The sequence below is a fragment of the Onthophagus taurus genome, chromosome 6 (genome assembly GCF_036711975.1).
Source record: "Onthophagus taurus isolate NC chromosome 6, IU_Otau_3.0, whole genome shotgun sequence".
Lineage (NCBI taxonomy): Eukaryota > Metazoa > Arthropoda > Insecta > Coleoptera > Scarabaeidae > Onthophagus > Onthophagus taurus.
In genome coordinates this window covers 3,128,202-3,150,825 of record NC_091971.1, presented here as the reverse complement: position 1 = coordinate 3,150,825, position 22,624 = coordinate 3,128,202, and the positions used below count along the sequence as shown (strand labels likewise).

General features: G+C 31.0%; 1 protein-coding gene across 7 annotated transcripts in view; it reads left to right on the top strand.

Annotated features, from left to right (window-relative positions):
• Window positions 1–22,214, top strand: part of LOC111424761 (NFAT nuclear factor) — a 34,972-nt gene extending 12,758 nt beyond the window's left edge. For 2 of the 7 annotated variants that reach the window (XM_023058426.2, XM_023058428.2), the window contains exons 3-11: window positions 7,663–7,846; window positions 9,169–9,345; window positions 9,405–9,574; window positions 9,629–9,780; window positions 9,853–10,192; window positions 10,251–10,438; window positions 14,835–14,979; window positions 19,059–20,891; window positions 21,347–22,214. In XM_023058426.2, the coding sequence (XP_022914194.1) occupies window positions 7,663–7,846; window positions 9,169–9,345; window positions 9,405–9,574; window positions 9,629–9,780; window positions 9,853–10,192; window positions 10,251–10,438; window positions 14,835–14,979; window positions 19,059–20,891; window positions 21,347–21,378 (3,221 nt within the window). In that variant the 3' untranslated portion in view covers window positions 21,379–22,214. Of the gene's footprint in view, window positions 1–4,074; window positions 4,383–7,662; window positions 7,847–9,168; window positions 9,346–9,404; window positions 9,575–9,628; window positions 9,781–9,852; window positions 10,193–10,250; window positions 10,439–14,834; window positions 14,980–19,058 lie in introns of those variants that run through there. The other 5 variants (XM_023058429.2, XM_023058427.2, XM_023058431.2 and 2 more) reach the window with 5 other exon arrangements.
• The last annotated feature ends 410 nt before the right edge of the window (window positions 22,215–22,624 follow it).

Sequence of the window (22,624 nt, the reverse complement as noted above, 5' to 3'; positions counted from 1 at the left end):
AATAAAAAAATTATTTTTTTTTAAGTATTTAAGTATAAATTCGAGTATTGAGTTGTTTGTGTATTCAAGATTATTTTGAAATAAACAAAAAAAATAACTCCTTTTATTTTTTTTACCATTCCAACTACTTTTATTTGTAACCTGAGTGTTTTAAGTGTTTCGTATTGTTTAAGTCGAATAATTTCGAGCATCTCAATGCTTAAGATTAACTGCCAAAAACTTGGCGCCTGTACAAGTTCCATCGAAAGGAGCGAGCTATTCTTATTCCTACACTACTAGGTTAATGTATTTTGTCATTAGATCCCTGAATTATTTTCAACGTAGCCTTAAGGCTTGAATTTTTAGAGTCACGTTTTAAATAACTTTATTGTTTTAAAGTAATATGTTAGCTTATCATTTTATAAAACAAATTACTTCAGCAGGTTGAATAGAACAAAAGATTTGCAAACGTTGTAAATTTGTTTAGATAACGTCTTTTCAATTTTGAGGTCACGTTATGAATTGAAACTATAATTTTTTATTAACCTTAGTTGGAAACTGTAATTTTCTTTTTAATATTCAGCTAAACAAGTTGTTTGTTTGAAAACAGGCCAAGAAGAAAATATACTCTTTCATTTCTGAGAGGGTACATTTTTCCATCCACTGTTTGTTACATCGGTTCGATAACCAATTAAAAGGCAATCGCACGAACAATAAGTTAGCACAGCGGACAAAGCGATAAGAAGCCAAGCAAATGATCTTTGGTCTTTCTATTTACCGAACGGTTCATTGCCTCGACGTTTAACGGTAGTATTTACACTGTTTAGCATTAGAATTACCATTAGTTATTTTAACATGCTTTTACACACGTTCACCAGATTCGAACAACAAAAAATTAAACGTTTCTTTCTTAGAAACCGCAGATAATCGAAGTAAATTATTGTATAATGATGTTTTTTAAAAACACTTTGTTAAATTATCAGTACTTTTTAGCAAAAATCACTTTGTTGACGAACTTCTTTTCGCCTTAATGTCACGAGCCACATTATACTAACGAGAATGCCTAATTAGTTTATATGATTTCCATAAGTCGAAGTCGACGGAAAAATTTTATGACATATAATGTCCCATCATTAACTACGGCGCATTATTTTTAATTTATTCATTTATACGAATTGACTATTAAAAAACGATATCAAGAACTCCGAAGATTTTGAGCGATTTATAATCACGCAATATTTAATTTGGGCTTAGGAATTTCGAATCATAAATGGTGTTACCACCAGCTATAAGTGGTCCGATTATTATACAAGATACCACAATAGACGGGCAACGACAAATTTACTTACTGATAAGCTAAGTAAATGTTTGCCACCATAATATTTAATATCATGCTCTATTGTCTTGTGCATTTGCAAAAAAAATCACTATTTTCATTTGTTATTCTTAAAAAATGATTGGGATAGGTTTTAATTTGATTACAATTTCTTAACTTGTTGTGGTTACAGTAATTTACTACCTGCGTAAGTAAAGTCCTTGATGTAACTGTACTTATTGGTAAAGAAAGAAAAACACCTCAATTATTGAGTGTCTATCAATCATCACGCAACCCAAGATATGGTTTTGGATTATTGATATTTTTAACGGTCGATAAACTAATTCTGTTTTATTAGAAAATATAATTAATTTATGCTTATAAATTAATTAATTTATATTCAAATATGTAAATTATTGTGACAGTGATTTAATCGATATAGAATGTACGTTTTACAAATCTTAATTTATTTTATAGGTCGCAAAATGATATCTGCCGAGATAATTTGAATTAACAATTTTGAATTTAATAGATTTATTCGCAGAAATGAAGTAGTTTTAGTCATAATTTTGATAAATTTAGAATGTTGTCAATAAGGTTAAAAAACAGTTAAGTTATTTACATCAACACATCTTTAAATATAAAGAATGCTGCAAAATTATTATTTTGATTTACGAATAAAACTAAACACTAAATTAAATTTGCTGCTGATATACATACACAGAGAGAAATATATTCTTGATTACTATATATTCTTATTACTCTTGGCTCAAGCTTATCATATTCTTATATATCCACAAGAAGATCATTTTGTTGAGCGAAGAAAAATCACATATTCTCAAAGCAAGTATACAAATATTTTTGATTCTCAAGAAAACGAATTCTTAGTAAAAGTAAATCAATAATCTTGAAAAAGAGTATCTTAGTGTTACGTTAACAACCCTATTTTCGTATCGAGAAAAGATTTCTTAAGTCAAGAATAACGTATCTTTCTTTTTAGAAAAACTTATTCATATAATAACAATCTTGTATAATTCTTCATTTGAGTATTATAAATTATTGACGCAAGAATGGATTTTTTGATACAAAAAATTGATATTCTTCGATGCTAAGAATATGACATACTTCATTCGATAATATTTCTATTCTTAAAACAAAAAAATATTTTTGTTTTAAGAGTATCTTATACTTGTTTCTAAGAAATACATTCAAGAATAAATTTTTCTCCCTCAGTGTAGAACAAAGAATAAGATGTTGTCTAAGATTTGTTGAGCAGATTCCATGAAGGTGATCATTGGCAGAAACTTGAGTGTATTTTTAGATAAGATAGAACGGAAAAACCATTAACAAATATAAGTTCTTTCTAATAAAGGTTTTCCAATAAGAGGTGTTATTTTGAATAACCCGTTATTTCGGTAGATGTCACTTTTGAAGCTGTCATTTTTTGACATTTGACAAGTAGAAAGTACGCCATTAATAAAAATGGAACGATACACGCTTCAACAACGCATTGAAATTATTAAAATTCACTATAAAAATGGTGAAATTTTGGCTGAGACGGTTCGTAAAACTCGAGCATTTTTGGGTCGTCGTGATGCACCTTGTCGGACCGCAATACAGAAATTGGTGGAAAAATTGGGACAAGTTAGTGATGTGAAGAATAAAACCCGTGCACGTCGCTCAAGAACAGCCGAGAATATTGCTGCTGTAGCCTGTAAGAGAAGGTGTACGCCAACAGCCCAGCGTCGATTCAAGACCTCAAAGATGGAATTCGTGAGGCTATTGAGGACATAGGGCAGCCACTTTGCAATTTGGTTATGGAAAATTTCATGGAAAGGATATTGTCCTGTAAGCGTGGTCGTGGTGGTCATTTGCGTAATGTTATTTTCCACTATTAACGGCATACCTTCTTCTTTATAATGAAATAAACAACCGATCATTTATACTAAAAAATGGCATTTTTCTTGGAAAACCCTGTAGTTAGCACTGCATAAAACTGAAAGGACATTCTGTATACTCACTTGAAAATGCTATTGACGTACTTTTGCCTCAAGATTTTTGAATACACTTTGATATGTATGGTGTTTGCAAAGATTATTTATAGGAAACCCGGATATTGTTAATAGCTTATTATCGTCATATGAAGATAATTTATGTTTACAAGTAAAACTTACTCAAGTGGGCGATGAAAAAACACTCAGCAATTTAAATTAAAATTACATCAAAATATTATGAACAGGTATGGTAATATGCATACGCAAAGATTTTAGCAAAACGGAATCTCTTTACGGTGGTTTATGGCAATTATTTAATTGCCATAAAAATAATCAAGTTAGCTCATCGTAATTATTTAAAACCTAGTCAGAAAAGCGAAATTTCGAAATGCAGCCTTCGTAACTTTACTTGTGGTAACATCTGTTTATGTAACATTTATTAATTAGTAATTTTTTCTTAACGTTCTAAATAAATTGTTTTAACATGAATCATAAACCGTTAATTTTCGATTAAACTCTTCGTATTTTATAATTCAGATAAAGACAACTTTCGAAATTTGTTTATCATAATTTCTGAATCGAATAACCGGATAATACCACTATATGGTATAATTCTGATTGGACGTATCGAATTGACAAAGTCGCGAATTCACGAGTTAGCTTTCGCGAAAAAGCCCCGAAACGTAAATAAGCGTGTATTTGATAGCTTTATGAACGCGTATGCGCGACGTCGTCGAAAATCGCGTCGTGGGGATTTGGTTTTTCTGAACGCGCTCGCCACGAGACCGATCAGTGTAGCGACCACTTTCATGTCGATTAGTGTTTCTTCTACGCTTTCGGCCAGTTGACGTTAACTCAGGCAAAATGTGGAAGAGTTGTCACGCGGCATAGCTTCTGTTCGCGGAACACTTGAAAGTAAACTTTCACCTTACCAAATACCGTTCTCGCAAAGAAGCTGTGTTCATTTTTGTTTTCGTTAATTTATTAAGTTTTTGTTTCTAGTCTTTTTTTGTGATTTGTAATTTAAAATACATAGTGACTGGCTGTGATATATTTAAAAAGAAAGAAACTCAACTCAATCACTGTGATATTAGGTGAGAAATTTTATTTCATTCTTTATCATGCGCATAATTCTTTCAAGGTAAAAGTAATTGGCATTTTGATAAGTCACATTTCTTAGTTAGTCTCGTGACTTGATTATACGAATACGAATTAAAAAACGTCATCTAATAAGCATATGTACCGGTTTGAACTAATTTATCTGTTTAATCTAATGCTAATAGTGCTAAAGTTTTAGCAAACAGGAACAATAGGTTTTTCTTTATCTGGTAATTAAGTTATCTTTGTTACACGATCATTTTTATCGTTATTGAGTATACATCATAAAATAATATGTATTAATAAATTTAGAACTTTGCTGCTAAGAGCCCACGACTGTCAAATCTTACTCAATAAAGTCGAGTGTAAAACGTCATCTTTTATAGTACACATTGAAGCGTGAATTTATACTTATCGAGTATTGGGTGATGTTTATAAATAGAATTTTTGTTTTAAATCAAATTTGTTGGATAAAAAATAAGATTATTTTAAGCGATTACTAAGATAGCTGGTTATTGCTAAATAGTAAAGGGAATGTCATTAACCGATATATAAATAAATGTAAAACCGATTGCATCCAGACAGTGGTTTTGGCATCGTATCAAAATTTCACCCCGAACATTATTTGGCAAATATATAAACAATTTCACTTTTATTTTTAGCCGCCAATAAATTTAACCCCGACATGTAATTCGGGGTCTAACTTTCGTGTACAAATTTCTTTGACGTTATTATTTATCAACGTTCTTGACTTTAGATAACCCATACGCATTTAATTTCTCTTCTTTTTACCACAATTTAATTTGAAACACATTTTTAATAATTATTTCAAGTAAATACTTTGTTTGTTACTTCTTATCTAGTAACTTAAAAGAAAATTAATACAAGTTTTTTCCAACTTAAAAACTGGTTTAAACAAAAAACGTTTGTTTTAACGATGTTATAATGAGTATGACGCCGTTTTATCATCGGTATAAGTACTGAGATTTACTAGAAAAATTTTGTAGTTGTTATTTAACTATTGAAACGTGATCCAAAACATCAATGCATCATCGAATCGTCTTAAGTGTTACCAAACTTTTTTCGCATAAAGTGACGTTATCTGCTGATCTGGTCAGACGGACGTTGTAAAATTCTTTTATGGAATAATTAATTAATAATTATAAAAGTGGTTCATTTAATGGAATATTATAAAATAAGTGCTTCATCATAAAATGGTTTTGTCGTGGTGTAAGATTTTTATCATACTAATTCATTAATAATTTAATTCAACCATAATTTAAAAAAAAGATATTGATCTTTGGGAAAGTATGCAAATTACGTAGAGAAGTTGACCTCACCACCGACGTATCCGTAAAAATGTTTTGGCAGTTATTTTTGGAATGCGACGCTTACGAAAACACGTTTAAAGTCTAAAAGTATCTAAAAATTGTCCTGTTTGCCGATAATGTAAAGAATAAAAGAAAAACTCAACTGGCGCCTCGTAAGACGTGTTTTTCAAAAATTTCAATCACATTTTTTCTCTTTGTAACGATTCAAAACAATTTTTATGATTGGTATAGGGTTTTATGTAGAATAAATATTGATTGACTTAGATTGTCTTGTCATTAGTCGCTTTTTCTAGCTATCTTATCTAAGAATTAATTCAAATATATTAATTCTTTTATTTCTGTATTGTACAATAAATAGTTGTCTTATATTATGTTAGCTATTTGATGTTATAAAAATATTATGTATCTAGGCATAATACACGATATATATAATTATACTTGGTTACTAATTGTTTACTACTTAATTCCTATTTGTCGATTGCGGCTACTAGTGTTAAGTGGAAGATCGCAGCCTTTTTAACCGTTAGGAAGAACCATTTAAGTTTTGAACTAACACCTATAATAAGTAGTCTAAATAAAAGGGGGTTCAAGACGAATATGATATAACGCCTCGTTAAGTAAAATGAAAGCTAATTTACAGTAACTTGATGTATGATCTTTTTAAATAATATCGAAGGATTCTCTTCCATGTACAGATCTTTTGAAAGAAATTTCGTAATCTTTGAGACATCGAGATAAACGCTATAAAGTTAATAACAATAAAAATGTTACTAGAAAATTAAAAGACTTCAGCATATGGAATAAAGTATGGTATGATTAATTAGATAGTTCTGAGTTCTTAAATCATAGACTTGGGTTTTAAAGTGAACTTAACTTCACTCTCTATATATGTAGCTTTCCTTCTTCCTTTCTGACAACATGTCATGCCTCTGAATTTTGATGTAACTACCTCTGTTTCATTGATGTAAAAAAAATTCATGGTTTCTCCTCCTCAGAATCTTTCTCTCGAATATATTTACATATTCTGTTAGTTTCTATGTTAATATCCACGTTTCGTAGCTATACGTAAGGATAGGTCTTGTTATGACTTTTATATTTTGCTTTTAAATATGTTTGCGAGGGCGAAGTAAGCTTTGTTGGCAACCTCGTATCACTTTCAATATGATCTGAATTATATTCTAATGTTCATAATTGATTATTCTACCTTTACTCAAAAAATCTGCAATTTCCATTTGTAATATATTCCGTGAATCAGTAATAATTACAGAACGCTCAGTTTTATTGAATTCCTTTTTTAAAGCTAACGTATATATTAGTGCACTCATTTATAGTGTACGACCTTGTCATTAACCTGCGCCGGAAAATGTTTATATTAATAATAAACGTTTTTTTTTCTATGCGTATTAACATACACATAAGAATTTTGAAGAACCTGCTGCTATTAACGAATTCATAGAAAATAAATTAATTCAAATTTGTATTATAAAATAGACATTTTATTAAAATATTTTTATTCTTACACCTCTGAGTATATAAAACATTATGGTTCGGTAATTCCATGTTTTTTTCTTTCCTCGTATTTATCTTTAATTCTCACCTATCTTATTAACTTTATTATCTCTAGCATAAAACCATAAAGATAACATTGAAAGATCAATTATCATATAATTTTTTACATATTTATAACAAAAAGCAAAGTATTTATTTTTATTTTTGAGAACTCCACCTCTATTATTCAGAGAAATTCGTCGTCTCGTCTTTGGTATTTACCAGCTAATTGGCAGAAATAACGAAACCGTGAACTAAATTAAAAGAATTATCATCTTAGTGATAAAACGGTGTATTCATATTTCTCGGTCTGCTTGTTTATTTTCGGGTTAATGAGTTTTTTTTATTTAATTATTGTTTTATTTTTTATTTAATCATTTTTATTTTTTAATTTTAGGTAATAGCATGAAAATGACGATGTGCACGGCGCCTACGATGGTGCCTCGCACACCGGCTAAAAGACCTGGAAGACCACCGAGTGGTAAACGACTTGCAATGACTAGGAATCTTCCCGGTAAAATTCGGGCTACAGTTAGAAGAAGCCTTGATCCATGTGATAATTCCAATGATAGTGGTTTAGGGTAAGTAAATGTAATTTTTTTAATCCATTTATTAATCATTTTCTTATTATAATTATTTAGTTGAGTTATATGATATATTTTATTATTTATAAAGTTTATTGCGTTGTTTAGAAAATGTTTTTGTGTCACGAGGTATCATGAATTTTTCATTTGGTTGTTTACGTCTACAATGATGGTTCTTTTTAATGTATTTATCTAGTAATACTAACGTTTTATTTCATTTATTAAAATATTTATAAATAATATATTATTTTATATGGAATAGATGTTCTATTATAAGATATAAAAAAATATTTAATTTGAGCGAGAAGATGTAGAGAGGTTGGGGAAATGGGTAGGATTTATAGACAATGAATATTCCTGAGTTGTTATTATTATTACTGTTATGTGAATTCCGTATTGTAATCCACTGGAGGTAATAAATTATTATTATTATAATTAATTCATACTACATAGCTCTTACTTTATTTATTCCGCTTTAATGCAAAAAATGGTAACTTTCAACTTGTTTTTTAAACGACCTCGCCTTCAGGTTATTTCACTAATCCGTGTTATTGTTTACAAGTCCTTTCGAGGAAGTGTTATTTTTTTAATATAATTTCTTCGTTATTTGCGATATAAAATGATAAATATTGATGATTTAATATTATTAACCAAAAATCTTTCAACATAAAAACTTACCTAATCATCATTTGCATTGAAACGATGTAATTAATTTGAAATGATATAAAATTCATTTAATTATGTTTTTAAAATTGTTATTAAAAGACATCCTGTTTGTTTTTCAAAGCCACTCATTTAGCTCATTTATTTTTATCTCCACATTATAATTATTATATTTTTTTAAGATAAAGTTAAAGATTACTTTCACTACTTAAAGGTCACGTCATTTTTTAACCAAGCTTTTATAATCGTTTACTAAATAAAGTATAAACGATTTGTTAAAGTTTTTTTTTTTCGATGACGACACATTTTATCGCTACGCAGAGATATCTCCAAAGAGGCTTTAATCTCGGTTGAGTAATACTTGTAGTAGTAAAAAAAGGATTGCGATTTGCTATCGCTGCCGGCTATTACACGATTTATATACGAATTGTTTTTTTTTTCTAAAAGGAGATAACACGACTATTTTCAGCATTCTGATTTTTTTGTTTTTTAGAACGAGGTCTTTGAACGATGATCATTTTTGTTTGGAGATAAGATAAAAAAGAAAAATTAGACATTTACGATCACCATCTTAATCCATTATCATTTGGAATACAAAAAAAAATAATTAAATTTGTTTAGCGTAATTTAAAAAAAAATCTTTTTGTATCTTACAGTTTTGATAACCATTTTGATCCTTACGCAATGGGTATGCAGGAAAGGATGCACTGTCCGGACGAGAGACTGCAACCAAAAAGATCACGATTAGATGTTAAAATTGAAGACGAAATAAATGACAGCTATAGTTTTCCGGATCATGTATCCGCTTGCGAAACTCAAAATAACTCGACAACGTTGGTTTTTTTCTAAATTTGATCACTTTTCTTCACAATTAATTCGTTTTCTTTTACAGATTGATTAGAACAGCGCCCACATCCTCGGTTTCATCACTCAGCATCAGTGCGTCACAGACAAGCACGTCAACTCATACAACATCAAGATCAGCATCTTTAGTTAGCCATTCCGCTCAATCGGGAACACCAGTCACACTTGCGACACAATTATCACATACTTCAAAATATGGTAAAAAAATGATAAATTAAATGATTAATTAATCTCGATTATTTTGTTGTTTAGGTGATATTTCGTTGAGTATTATTTGTCAACCTGAACAGCAACATAGAGCAAGGTATCAAACGGAAGGTAGTAGAGGAGCTGTTAAAGATCGTACCGGAAATGGATTTCCCATGGTGAAATTAAATGGTTATAATAAACCTGTAACACTACAGGTAAAAAATATATCATTTTTAAAAAATATATATAAATAAAATAAAAATGATTAAAAATAATTAATTAATTAGGTGTTCATCGGAAGTGATACTGGAAAAGTAACACCACACATGTTTTATCAAGCTTGTAGAGTAAGTGGAAAGAATTCAACTCCATGCACAGAAAAGAAAATTGAAGGCACGATTGTAATCGAACTACTAATGAACCCCGCTAAAGAAATGACGGCAACTTGCGATTGCGTCGGAATCTTGAAGGAACGAAATGTTGATGTTGAGCATCGATTTCCCGATCAGCAAGGGCCTAGAAGCAAAAAGAAATCAACGAGATGTAGAATGGTGTTTCGAGCGACCATAACTCATAATGACGGTGTTCAGGAGACTTTACAAGTTTGTTCACAACCGATCGTTTGTAGTAAGTTGCTTTAATTGATTTATTTTATTTCTATTGATCGATTTTATTTTTTTTTTAGCGCAACCACCTGGTATTCCTGAAATTTGCAAAAAATCTTTGACTTCTTGTCCAGCGACGGGAGGCTTGGAATTATTTGCACTTGGTAAAAATTTCTCAAAGGACACAAAGGTTTATTTCCAGCTAATGGAGAATGATCATGTTCGCTGGGAACAATCGGTAGCACCTGATAAAGAATATTTGCAGCAGGTATAAAAATTATTATACAGGGTGTCTCAACGAGAATGGTCATTAGGCGGTTTTGGGGTTCAAAATAAAAATTTGAGAATACTTATTTAAGTATTATCAATTGCGTTCTCTTCAACTAAAATATTTTTAGATTTATAACACTTCCGGTTATACCGGAAGTCGCCACCTACTTTATTTTTTTAAATGGAATTTAATACTATATATTTTTATAAGTTTGGATTTGTCTGTTTTCAAGGCTTATGAATACTTTTTACAATTTGATTCGGTCGTTCTCGAGTTATTCGATTTTTTTCTAAAAAAATCTGCTCTAGCAAACATTTGTTGAAAAAATCAGAGAATACTCGATTTTTGAGATATCAATTTCGGATTCAGAACATGCTTAAACAACATGATTGAGTATGTTTTGGTGCAAAGAACGACTGTCTAGATCGTTTGGCCACTTTACTATCGCACGTTAACTTTTCGAAATTTTGAAGTAACATAACTTCATTTTTTTAAATAGCACCCCCTCTGTTACATCTTTTATACTCCATATACCTAACATTAATAGTTTGGGAAATAATTAGGGTTTTTTTGAAAAATGTTCACATATATCGATATTTAGCCTAGTGTGCCATGGAAAACGAGCCTTCTCAATGAGTTCTTGTCAAAGACTCACTTGTTTACGTCACTTGATGCATGTGAGCTAATAATTATCTGTTAGGTCTCTTAATATTAGTACTAAAAAAAGTTAAAATCGATAACAATAACGAAAATAATATTTACACAAATCAAGAAATTCTTAATTTATTTTTTATACATGAAAAGCGCGACTAACTTCGTAGTATGATTCCCAGATCTTCTTTAGCAGCTCGAATTGAGGCGTTGGGACTGGGCTCGAAATTCACCTCTTCCGCTGCATTATCTATTACATTTTTTGATCAGCTTAACACGTGGTTAATTCGTCCAAAATGCAAAAAATTTGCTCTTCTATTCTTCTAAATTTACCTTTTGTCATCGGAGGTAAATGTGGATAGTTTTCATTAAACATTCTGCAAGTTCTAGTAACAACTTTATCGCACTTTCCGTGCATAAAAAATAAATTAAGGATTTCTTCATTGTATAATAGTATATTAAAAAACAAGTTTCGTAAGACACGTTTGAAATGCACGAATTCAAGTTGAAAAACGAGTTTTTTTAATGAATGAGTGCTTTAAGTCTTATGAAACGTGTTTTTTATGCTATTTTTTGTAATTCGCGTTTTTATCCTTTTTTTTCTCAAAAATAAAATAAATTTTGACAATGTAGGGAAATAGGTATGTAGCAGTTGGTAACACCGTAACACTTGAAAATAGAAATTTGAATGACAAATAGAAACTGTCAAAACACAAAACGTATTCACCTGATAAAAATGTTAAATGTACATCTCCCAAAATAAGAGTTCAGAGTTCAATGTCCTCATCATTGTGGACCTTGTATTCGATGCTAAGAACGTGTTTAAACATCCATAGACAAAAATTGTCACATTGACAACTAGAAAAATTAATGACCCAATGTCACCAACTTGAACTGGTTCCATAAAATGTTACTAAAATCTCATTACAGTATCGGATGCTGTAAAGAGTGTCATTACAGCACCCGTTTGAGTACTGTAATAGCTTTCTTTACCGTCGCGAATTACAAAAACATTATTTACGTTATTTATATCCATTTTAACTGGTTTTAGACTCACAAGCATTAAACGATATAGATATGATATGTGAGCACTTTTCAAAAAACCCAAATTATTAATGTTAGGTATGGGACTTTTATGGGATATAAAAGATGTAGAATGAATGGTGTATAGGCGGTGTAATTATATGATAAAACGATGTCATTAAGCCAATCTAGCGAAATAAATCACGACTTTGGAATACATTTACTTATACAGTCTCAGCTTATACAGTGTGTTAATTAATTATCGTACCCGACGTCATCATTGCAAGTATGCAACTAATATCACAGTGTAATACGCAAATCGCCTCTACTGTGATATTGGTTGCATACTTGCAAGATAATTAATTAACACACTATGTATAGTCTTACTTTTATTCTTCAAGAAGCAGTGTTATGTTACTGAAAAATCTCATTTATCACTAAAGGTTTTCACTATCACCAAATATTTAGTGATAGTGCAATTTTTTTTTCACTATCACTAAATATTCAGTGAGGATAAAATACGTGTTTTAATTACCACTGAAAAAGGAGTGGTAGTGAAACGGTTATTGCATTTATTTTTTAGTGCATTATGCCCATGCTCCATCATGTTGCTTAAGCATGTTCTGAATCTTAAATTGATATCCCAAAAATCGAGTGTTTTCTGATCTTTTGAACAAATGTCTGCTGGAGCACATTTTTCTGGAAAAAATCGAATAACTCGAGAACGGCCGAACCAAATTGCAAAAAGTAAAGTTATTCATAAACCTTGAAAACAGACAAATCCAAATATGTAAAGATATACAGGTATTTCATTAAAAAAAATAAAGTTGGTGGCGACTTCCGGTATAACCAGAAGTGCTAGAAATCTGAAAATATTTTAGTCGAAGAGATACTTAAGTCTGAATTCTCAAATTTTTATTTTGCCCAGAACCCCAGAAACGTCTAATAACCGGTCTTATTGAGACACCTATATACAGGGTGTATCTGAATGACATGCCCAAACTTCAGGGGTGATTCTTTTAGTCAATTTTAAGGGTACTTTGATATATAAACCATGGGCGACTTGGGCTTCCCTAAGGAGCTACACCCCTCCAAAAATGGCGGAAAATTTTGGTTTAATTTTTTTTTCTCAAAAACCATAAACGCTAGGACAACGAAATTTGGGGAATATGTTTAACTGGTAGTAGGGCACGTTTTCACCCTATTTGGACTTTCAACCTATCCTTCTAAACTACTAAACGTAACCACCCCCTTTACATTTTTGTTAAAATTTTTTTATGCAGAGGGTAAATACATTAAAAAAAATTACATAGGTAGATGAAAGTATCCTAAAACTTTTTTGTCTCTCTAAAATTTTTCCAAAAACGACTAATTTTTGAGAAAAAAAATAATAAAGCAAACACTGCCCGTTCAACAACGGGGTTGTCGATCAAAAGTTGGAATGAATTTTTAATGAAAAAATCTTAGTAGGCTTTGCAATCTTTGTCAGAAATATTTTTGACGTTTAAATGTCAGTGGTTTTCTTACTATTATTATTGTTTTTCAAATTAATTTATGAATAAAGTAAAGTTTATTTAAAGTAAATTTTAAATAAAACAATAATAGTAAGAAAACCACTGACATTTAAACGTCAAAAATATTTCTGACAAAGATTGCTAAGCCTGCTAAGATTTTTTCTTTAAAAATTCATTCCAACTTTCGATTAACAACGCTACAGCTTAACAGTTAGTGTTTGCTTAATTAATTTTTATCTCAGAAACTATTAATTTTTCGAAGAACATCAGAGAGGCAAAAAAGTTTTAGAATATTTTCGTCTATCTAAATAAAATATTTCCAATGTATTTATCATCGTCATAAAAAAGATCTAGACAAAAATTGAATGGGGGTGGTTATGTTTAGTAACTTAGAAGGGAAGATTGAAAGTACAAATAGGCTCGAAACATGCCCTATTATAAGCTAAACATATTTCCTAAATTTTGATTTTCTTGGTGTTAATTGTTTTCGGGAAAAATAAAATAAACCAAAATTTTTCGCCATTTTTGAAGGGGCGTAGTTCCGCAGGGGAGTCGAAATCGCTGATAGTTTATATGAGAAAGTACCCTTAAAATTGCCTAAAGAATCACCCCCTGAAGTTTGGGCACGTCATTCAGATACACCTGTATAAGGTATAAAAACATCTATAGTTCGTTTTTTTCTATAATACTTGTCAATGTAAATTTTTTAGGGTTTCTGTTGGTATTATCTAGGACTCTTATAAAATTTATGTAGTTTTCCTGATTTTTAGTAACATTTTCAGTAACTAAATAGTTGAGGTTAAAATACTAATAAATTTTTAGATAAATACGATTTTAACGAGGTACATATTTATTGTAAAAACGTGCTACAAAGTAATTAAATACAACAAAACAACTTTTCCTAGGTAAATAAATGGCAAATAAACACTCCACATCATTTTTTGTGCACTTTTTCTTTTTGAATAACGAAAGCTCAAACGTCAGTGTGACATATCTATTTTAAAACATGATAAAACAAAACTCTCTATTAATTTTGCCAACTTTACAACAATTTGACAGGTATTATAGAAAAAAATGAACTATAAGTTGTGATGTTAAGTTTAACATAATGTTAAGTTTGATTTATTTGCCAGAAGTGTCTTTACTGTTTTTTTTTTATATTAATTTAGTTAATAAAAATTAATTATTTTATTTTTTTGTTTTAGATGCATTTTGTGTGCGTAATTCCACCCTACATGCACCCAAATATTACCGAGCCCGTTACGGTAAGGTTATTTGTGGTGTCAAGCGGTAAAACTAGCGAACCACAGCATTTTGTTTATACGCCCGTTAATGGGGCAGTTCCAAGTGGTAAGCTCGCGTTAATTCTATTTCACGACATTTTTCCATGAGGATAACTTAATGCTATTACTTTGATTTCAAGAATCATTTCAATGCCAAATCATTTTATTTAATAAATAACACGAATCTCTTAAAAGATTCAATTAAAGATAATCGAATTAATAGCAAAAACAAAAGCATTTCAGTTATTTTAAGTTACTCTCATCTAGCTTTTGCATGCTGATTGCATGGTACTAATTAAATCTGGGAAAAATGTTACTCTATTGTTCGTTTGTAGTTTAATAATTTTGTTTTGACGCGTATTAAAGTTTTTTGAGTGGCATTTTTCTTTGGCGTGATATTGCTAAAAAAGCGATTTACCCACCCCAATGAATGGTGATGTGTTAGCCATCGAAACAATGTAAGTATTGAAACTGCCGACTCCTATCACTTTTTTAGCAAATCACGGTGAAAGTTAACATATTTTGTGGCAAATATGCGCTAATGGAGAGAATTGAAGGTTGAGAGGATACGAAAACGATTGATAGACGCGCGAAAGAAACAATGTATGTGTTTGTAATGAGTGTCTTTGAAATGATTTGATGATAAGGTAGCACAATATTTGCCACAGTTTTTGTGATATGACAAATCCTATTTAGTTTTTTAATTTAATTTTCTAATCAATTATAGAATAAATTATAGGATTTGATCATGTCTATAAAGCTTATTCAAAAAAAATTTACAAAGAACAGTTTGATTTTGTATTTTCTTGTGTTTTTCTATAGGTTTCTTCAGATTGACACCATTGAAGTATATTACTGTATCTTTGTATATTTTGTTTTCGTTCAAGGAAATTAAATGTTTAAACGTTCTTTAAAAGAAAAAAATGTATTTTGTTTTTCTTGTTCAAAACGTTGTCATTGTATAATTTATTAATTTTTTTTTGTTTATTGTTTTTAAAGAAGAGAAAATAACGAGAGGTTACGTTATAATTTTTTTTTATTGTTATTTAAAGGCCGAATAATTGTACTTGTAAAATTTTTTGATGCAACTCCTGAAGCTGTTTTCTACCGTGTAGCCGCCCCGGCTGTTCATCAGAAAATTTCACAACAATTTTACTGTTTTTTACTTTTTTTTTATTATTTTTTTTTGATAAATGTATGAGATAAGAAAAACACTGACAAAAGTACTGAACTTTTTCTTAAATGCGTTTTGCTTTCCACTTTGTCTCATACAGCGTACAGGCTCTGTATACGCAGAGGTGCTGCCTGCCGGAGACTGCTATCAGCCTGCGGTGCCTAACCTTCGCCGATGTCCGTGTCATTCAGGTTCTCTTGCATCACGGGTACTTAAAAAACCAAAAACACCTCATACAAATTCACATCACACATACAAAATACACATCAATCATACATACATCACAAAAAACAAATTATCATTTCGTTATTCATTTATAATTTATCATGTTCCTAAGTATTTCGCAATTACTAGTTTTTTTACGATTTACTTGAATCATTCTTGTTCCTTTTGTTAACTAATATTGTGTACAAGTTGTTTGTGTAATTTGACTTATTTGTGCGATTTGACGATGCTCCTATTATGTGCATATCTCATTTTCAATATAATTTGCGTTCATACAATTTTCACATATTATTTCGTAAATTACTAACATTTTTATTTTATTTTCTTTTTTAATTTTTTTAAGTACTGGAGAATATTTTTGAATACACACATAACAAACATTAATGTAAGAAGAGATTTAATAATTTCACAAATATAAAAATCGCTTCTTGCATCAACAAAATACACAACACAGCGACAGTTACTCATACATAATCTACCTAATACAGTTTTTACCTTTTTAAAGTTACGTTACCTTTATTTATATACGTTTTTTTTATTTATTTAACTTGTACAGTGTACAACAATCCAATTTTTCCTATTTGTTTCACAGGATCATCAAATTTCGTTTTTGTTAATTAATCGCCGTTAAGATTCTTAAAAGAATCTCTAAAAAAATCGGCGTTTATTTTAGGTAGGGCCTGGGATGCAGCCTTTTTGTTTCTCTTGCAGGAGATATACCGGAGGTGCCGTATACGCCCTGAAAAACCGACCCGCAATGTTCCCGCAGGGAGCGAATGAGTTGTGAAAGGGGTGGCGAGAGTGTTTAGTCTTTCAATCCTTTTCAAAACCACCCTCACACTCCGTTCATTCTATCAAATCAGTCTATCAAATCCCCCAATCTTTTATTTGTGTTTTTTTTTAAGAACCCTCTCTACAAAAACCTTTACATCACGGTTTACCCAACATCTAAAACATTTTTTCCGCTCTCTATACACATTTACTTACCTGTTATTGTTGACTGTGTCATGATTAAATTTCGCTTCTTTGTATGAATCTGTTTGTACTATTAATTTGTGTATTGCAAGGGCGTTTTTATACCATTTCATTACTCATTCCTGGCACGTTATTGTTAAAATTTTCATTTTTTCCTTTCAATCGTAATCCGAAAAATATTCTCTGGTAAAAATTAGTTCAATCTTGGTTTTATTTTAAAAAACTTTTTTCTATTAATTAAATTTTTAATTTTAATTAACCACTTTTTTAATAAATAACATTTGTTATCTATTATTTTAAATTGATTTTAATTCAAAACCAGGGTATTTCACTGTTTAACCATAAATGGAATGGAAATACGTCTTGTGCATATAAAATTACTGTAAACAGGGGTTACTTTATGATTACTCTAGGTAATATTACGAAGTAGATACATTTTTTGTGTACATAACTTCCCAGAAGGTATTGCGTATTAATTGCAGCGTACTCTGAATATTTTTCGAGCTCATACAATGAAGGGTTTGTACAAAACATACAAATCTTTTCATATGCTTCGCATACTGCTTAATCAACTTTGCACGACCACTCCAAAAAACATCTACCTTAAATTAAGCAAAAATCTTCCTGCAAGTGTCACCAAAATGCAGAACTCTGTATTGATGCACAATATACGATTTATGGCAACTCTGCAAATTCTATACTTGTGTCTACTTCTTAATTAACTAATTTTTGAAGCTAAACCTTGTAGGTCTATTTTACACTCCAGTTGTGATGTGTGCCTCGTCTTTAGAGGATGTTAGTGAACGTTCTTTGTTCTATTTAGAATTGCGATGACAGAACTCTATAAAAATTTTGGCCATATATGCTAAGATAGCTATCTGTCATTTCCTTCCAACTGCTTTCCCGCACTAATAGACAACTACATACCTAGTAGACAAGGTATTTTAAGCCATCTTATCATAAAGAGATTACCCAAACCATATCGATTTATATATCTTATCTAATAATGTGGAGAAGTAAAAATCACAAATTTTGTCGCAATATTACCAATTGTATCATAAAGTATCTCCTCTTTATAGCCAAAAAAAATATATTGGTCCATTTTGTTACCAACTATTTTGAGATTTGTAAAAATAAATTTAATTTTTAAGATAATTATATTAATTCTTATCTTATCACATTGTGGTGGTGGTATATTATTTAAGCTCTTTAATATTCAAAAATGTGTACTTAAATTCATGTTTTGAAAAGATTATTAAAAATATAATTTTCAATCAATATTAAGCTTGGTTTTGGTAGTAGAGAGGTTTCTTTAATTTGTTAATATTTTATTGACGTTGTATTTTTATCCATTTACTTACAATTTTTAGTTTATATCAACTTGTAAATTAATAAGCCTGAAAACTCGCATATTCATTTTATTATCATATATCCTGATGATCCCACTTATTAGGGGCACGATTAAGGCAGTGCACTGGTTGATGTGAATCTGTTATGAGAGTGGTTTGTTTGAGATGTTGTTTGGATGTACGTTTGGAGCGTTAATATTGTGGGTCATGTCTATCAAGCCAAATTAATTAATTTTAAAATCAAACTTTTTTAATTTTTTTATTTATTTATTATTTATTTTTTTATGAGATCATTTTAAAAGAATTTTGGCTTGAGTGGCAACTGTCCTCCCATTTTCTTACAGTGGTTTCATGGCAGCAACTGTAATATAGATTGACCTTCCCGGAAGGAGTCGTCTAACCAGTTTTTCATGTGTTTTACAGTACGCGTGGATTCGCAAGCTACATCAACACCAACAACATCAAGCGCCCCATTTCTATCGAAGATGATGTGGTCATCGCTTACTAAACAAGAACAAGACGTCGATATGATGCCCCCACCAGGAACTAACATGGTTCCGCTAGCACAACGCAGATCATCAACAAACACCAACACCGACAGCAATTCGCCACCGCTACGCGGATTGAAACAAGAACTTCTCGATGAAAATACTCAAAGCTCTATTATGGATCCCAGCGAGTTACGATCCAGTCGATATCGTCATATTTCCGAAAGCTCATTAGATGTTCATCCCGGTGACTCTAATTTATCGATGATTAATGAAAATTCAAACATTAGTCTTGTAAATGAAAATAGTGTTGAGATGATTGTCAGAAGAAATTCGATGAGTCGTCCCGTAACTGTCTGCGACAGTTCGTTGGATGTTAACGTCTCGAATTCCAATCTTTCGTCGCTAAATGACGAATCATCTTGTAGTGTTCACCTTCAAGATAATAGGATATTCAATCAAGGTTTACTTACCACCGTTCATTCGGACATATCAAACGCGTCTGTTGAAGATCTCAAAGTTATGGATTTACGTAAAATTTCTATGGCAACCGTAGCCGATTTGGCGAACACTTCCGCTCCATCGCTAGCCACTTTGCAAAGCTTTGGTGTGACGGAAGCGTCCAGTGCTCCATTGCCTACCCAAAGTGGCCTAAGTGTGGAGTCGTATCTCACCACGCTTGAAAACAAGAACCGTTTGGTACAGAGTATGTTCGGACAGAAAGTCAATGAGGTAATAGTAACTGGAATTATGAGCCCTTCTCAAAATATATCACGATTAGGTGCAGTTGAACCGGCGTTCGTCCAGAATCAAAGACCAATCGTAAACGCACATCAATCGGACGTTCTAAGCATCGTCGCTAAAAGTGAAGCTGCCGCCATAGCTGAAAAAATGGCAGAGCAATTACCTATAACCACAACCGTTCCATCAATGCCTCCAGCATTAGATAACGCCATTTTAACTTCTGCCATTACAACCGATAAGTTGGACGCTTTAGTTAATTGTGCTGTAGAGACTCATATAAATAATTCAAAGATGATACGAAACACATCTCCCCAGCAAAACTTGATGTTGGGCAATCAAGATGTTTTATTAAACTCTCAAAACTCCTTAATGGTATCGCCTATTATTAACACTGCCTTGACTACACCAACGACTTTGCAACAAGCCATAAGTCAATCGCCGAATATTTCCCCCGAAGTCATTTTGAACTCTCAGGTTTCACCGAGTCTGATGTGTCGATCATCTAATATAATTCAAGACACTTTGTTATCGACCACAGCGTTTTCTGCCACGACTGTTGACAACCCGATCATTCAACAACAAAATTTAACAAACATTTTATCACCAGTTAATCAACCTACCACTCAACAATCTCATATGTCACCAGAACATTTACACGCTATATCACCGATTCAAAGAACGATTGAAACGGAAAAAGATATCTTATTAAATGCAACGGCCGATTTATTGGCAACACAAAAAAAAATTGCGTTTGGTAATATATTGCATCTTCCAGATGGGATCAATAATAACAATAACATCCAAACAAATAGTTTAATTCAAGATAGTGCATTACAAACGATAGTTACCGAGGCTAGTTTCGTTGGTAATCAATTTCCATCGACGGTAACAACCCAACCGGAAACGTTAACGTCGTCAAGCGAAATTGATAAAAGAAATGAGGATAGGATGATTCCGCCATCGTTTCCGTCGATGAGTGATAACGATTTGATTAACATCATTAATCCTACGTGTTTCGATCAAGGTAACAATTTTCATTAAGATTAATAATCCACGGATTTGATACCACACTTTTTAACGGCGACATTTAACAAATTGTATGAGTCCAGTGCATGATTATTTAAAAAAAAAACTGTTTCGATCTATTCAATTGGATTTGAATCATTTTAGATTATAAATATTAAATAAGATTCAATTGAATGGATAGATATATTTTTTTTCGTATGTATCTCAAGTATCTCAAGTAGTTCGTTAAATCATAAGAATTAAAAAATATTAAAAAATAACAAAAAAAATGTATTTTTAAAATAAATTAGGTTCTAGAAAAAAATTAGAATTAAAAATTAATTTAGATTACAAAGATCGTTATAGTGCATGTTAGATGTGCTTCTTTTTATTGATTTTTTTTTTAATTAAGTAAGGGATTCACGAGTACGCGTTTTTTTATCAAAACTAACAGGTGTATTCTTTTCAGTATAGTTCATTCATTGGTGGAGGCCATTGCTGTGTGATCTTGTGAGTTTGCGTGACTTTTATTGTTAAGTTATGCTCCCATCTGTGTTTGCGATGAGCGAAAGAGTGGCTTAAAAAATTATTGTGATCACCTAAAATTTAAGGAAGCGTATCATCATAACTCAAAACAACATCATAAAAATTAAAAAAATAAAATAAACATCATAAACATTCTTCTTCTTTCATATAGCCTTCTTGTTTTTTGTGCAAGTTACAATGCAAGTGCCGCTAATATTGCTTCGCGAATACGCGTCAGTTTTGATTTTTGTTGTTCAAGAAGGGATTATTAATTTGTTTGGTTCATTATTTTCAATTACAAAAACGATATCTTTTTGACTTTGTGGACCTTTTCGTGAAATAGGTTTTTGTTTGCGAGCTTCGGTTTCCTGTGTGTATTTATTTTAATTTCGTTGCTGGACACTAACCGAAATCGAACAACGCAACTTGTTGTTTTCTTGCATTTGTTATTGTTATACTTTAAAATATTTACGCTGCTATTCCAATGTTCGGGATATTCGATGTTTTCTGTGAAAGCAAAATTACTTAAAAAAAAAACTCAAAACGTTCTCGTAACGTGTCCTCAAGACACGCACACTCAATAGAATATTCTCTTTTTTACGTTTTGTACAACACACAATACGATGACGTAAGGATCACATAGTTTTTAATTTCTTTTTTAAAGAATGAACTAAATGCAAACGACTACAGATGATATAAAGAATATAAAAAAGAACTATTTTGTATGATAAATGTATAAAATTTAGAATTATGTATCAAAGTGCTAATATAACTTGTTAAGTGGTGTATATTATCGAAAATATATATGTTCAATTTATATTATGGATTTTTACTTATTTAAGGAAGAGTAACCCGTAAATTCTAAGGTGTTTAGATGCTATTTAAAGGGGAAGATACTTTTAGATGTGCGGATATCTTTTTTACCGATACCAGATAGTTATTCAGGTTTTGGACACTGCAGATAATAATCAAGTTCAACCCACTTTATTTATATCAGGTTTGTCATTAGCAACCTCATTGTAACAATCCCAATACGATGTATATAAAATCTCTTGTTGCAGTTTCGTCTAGTTTCCTTCTCTTCGCTTGTAATTCATCATCTCATTCATTACTAACTAAACTATCGCTGTTATCACTTCCGATTATTAATTAAAGTATCCTCTTTTTAATGCAATAAGCCGTTTTGAAAAATCACTTTTAGTTCTTAAGAAATAAATTTTTGAAATG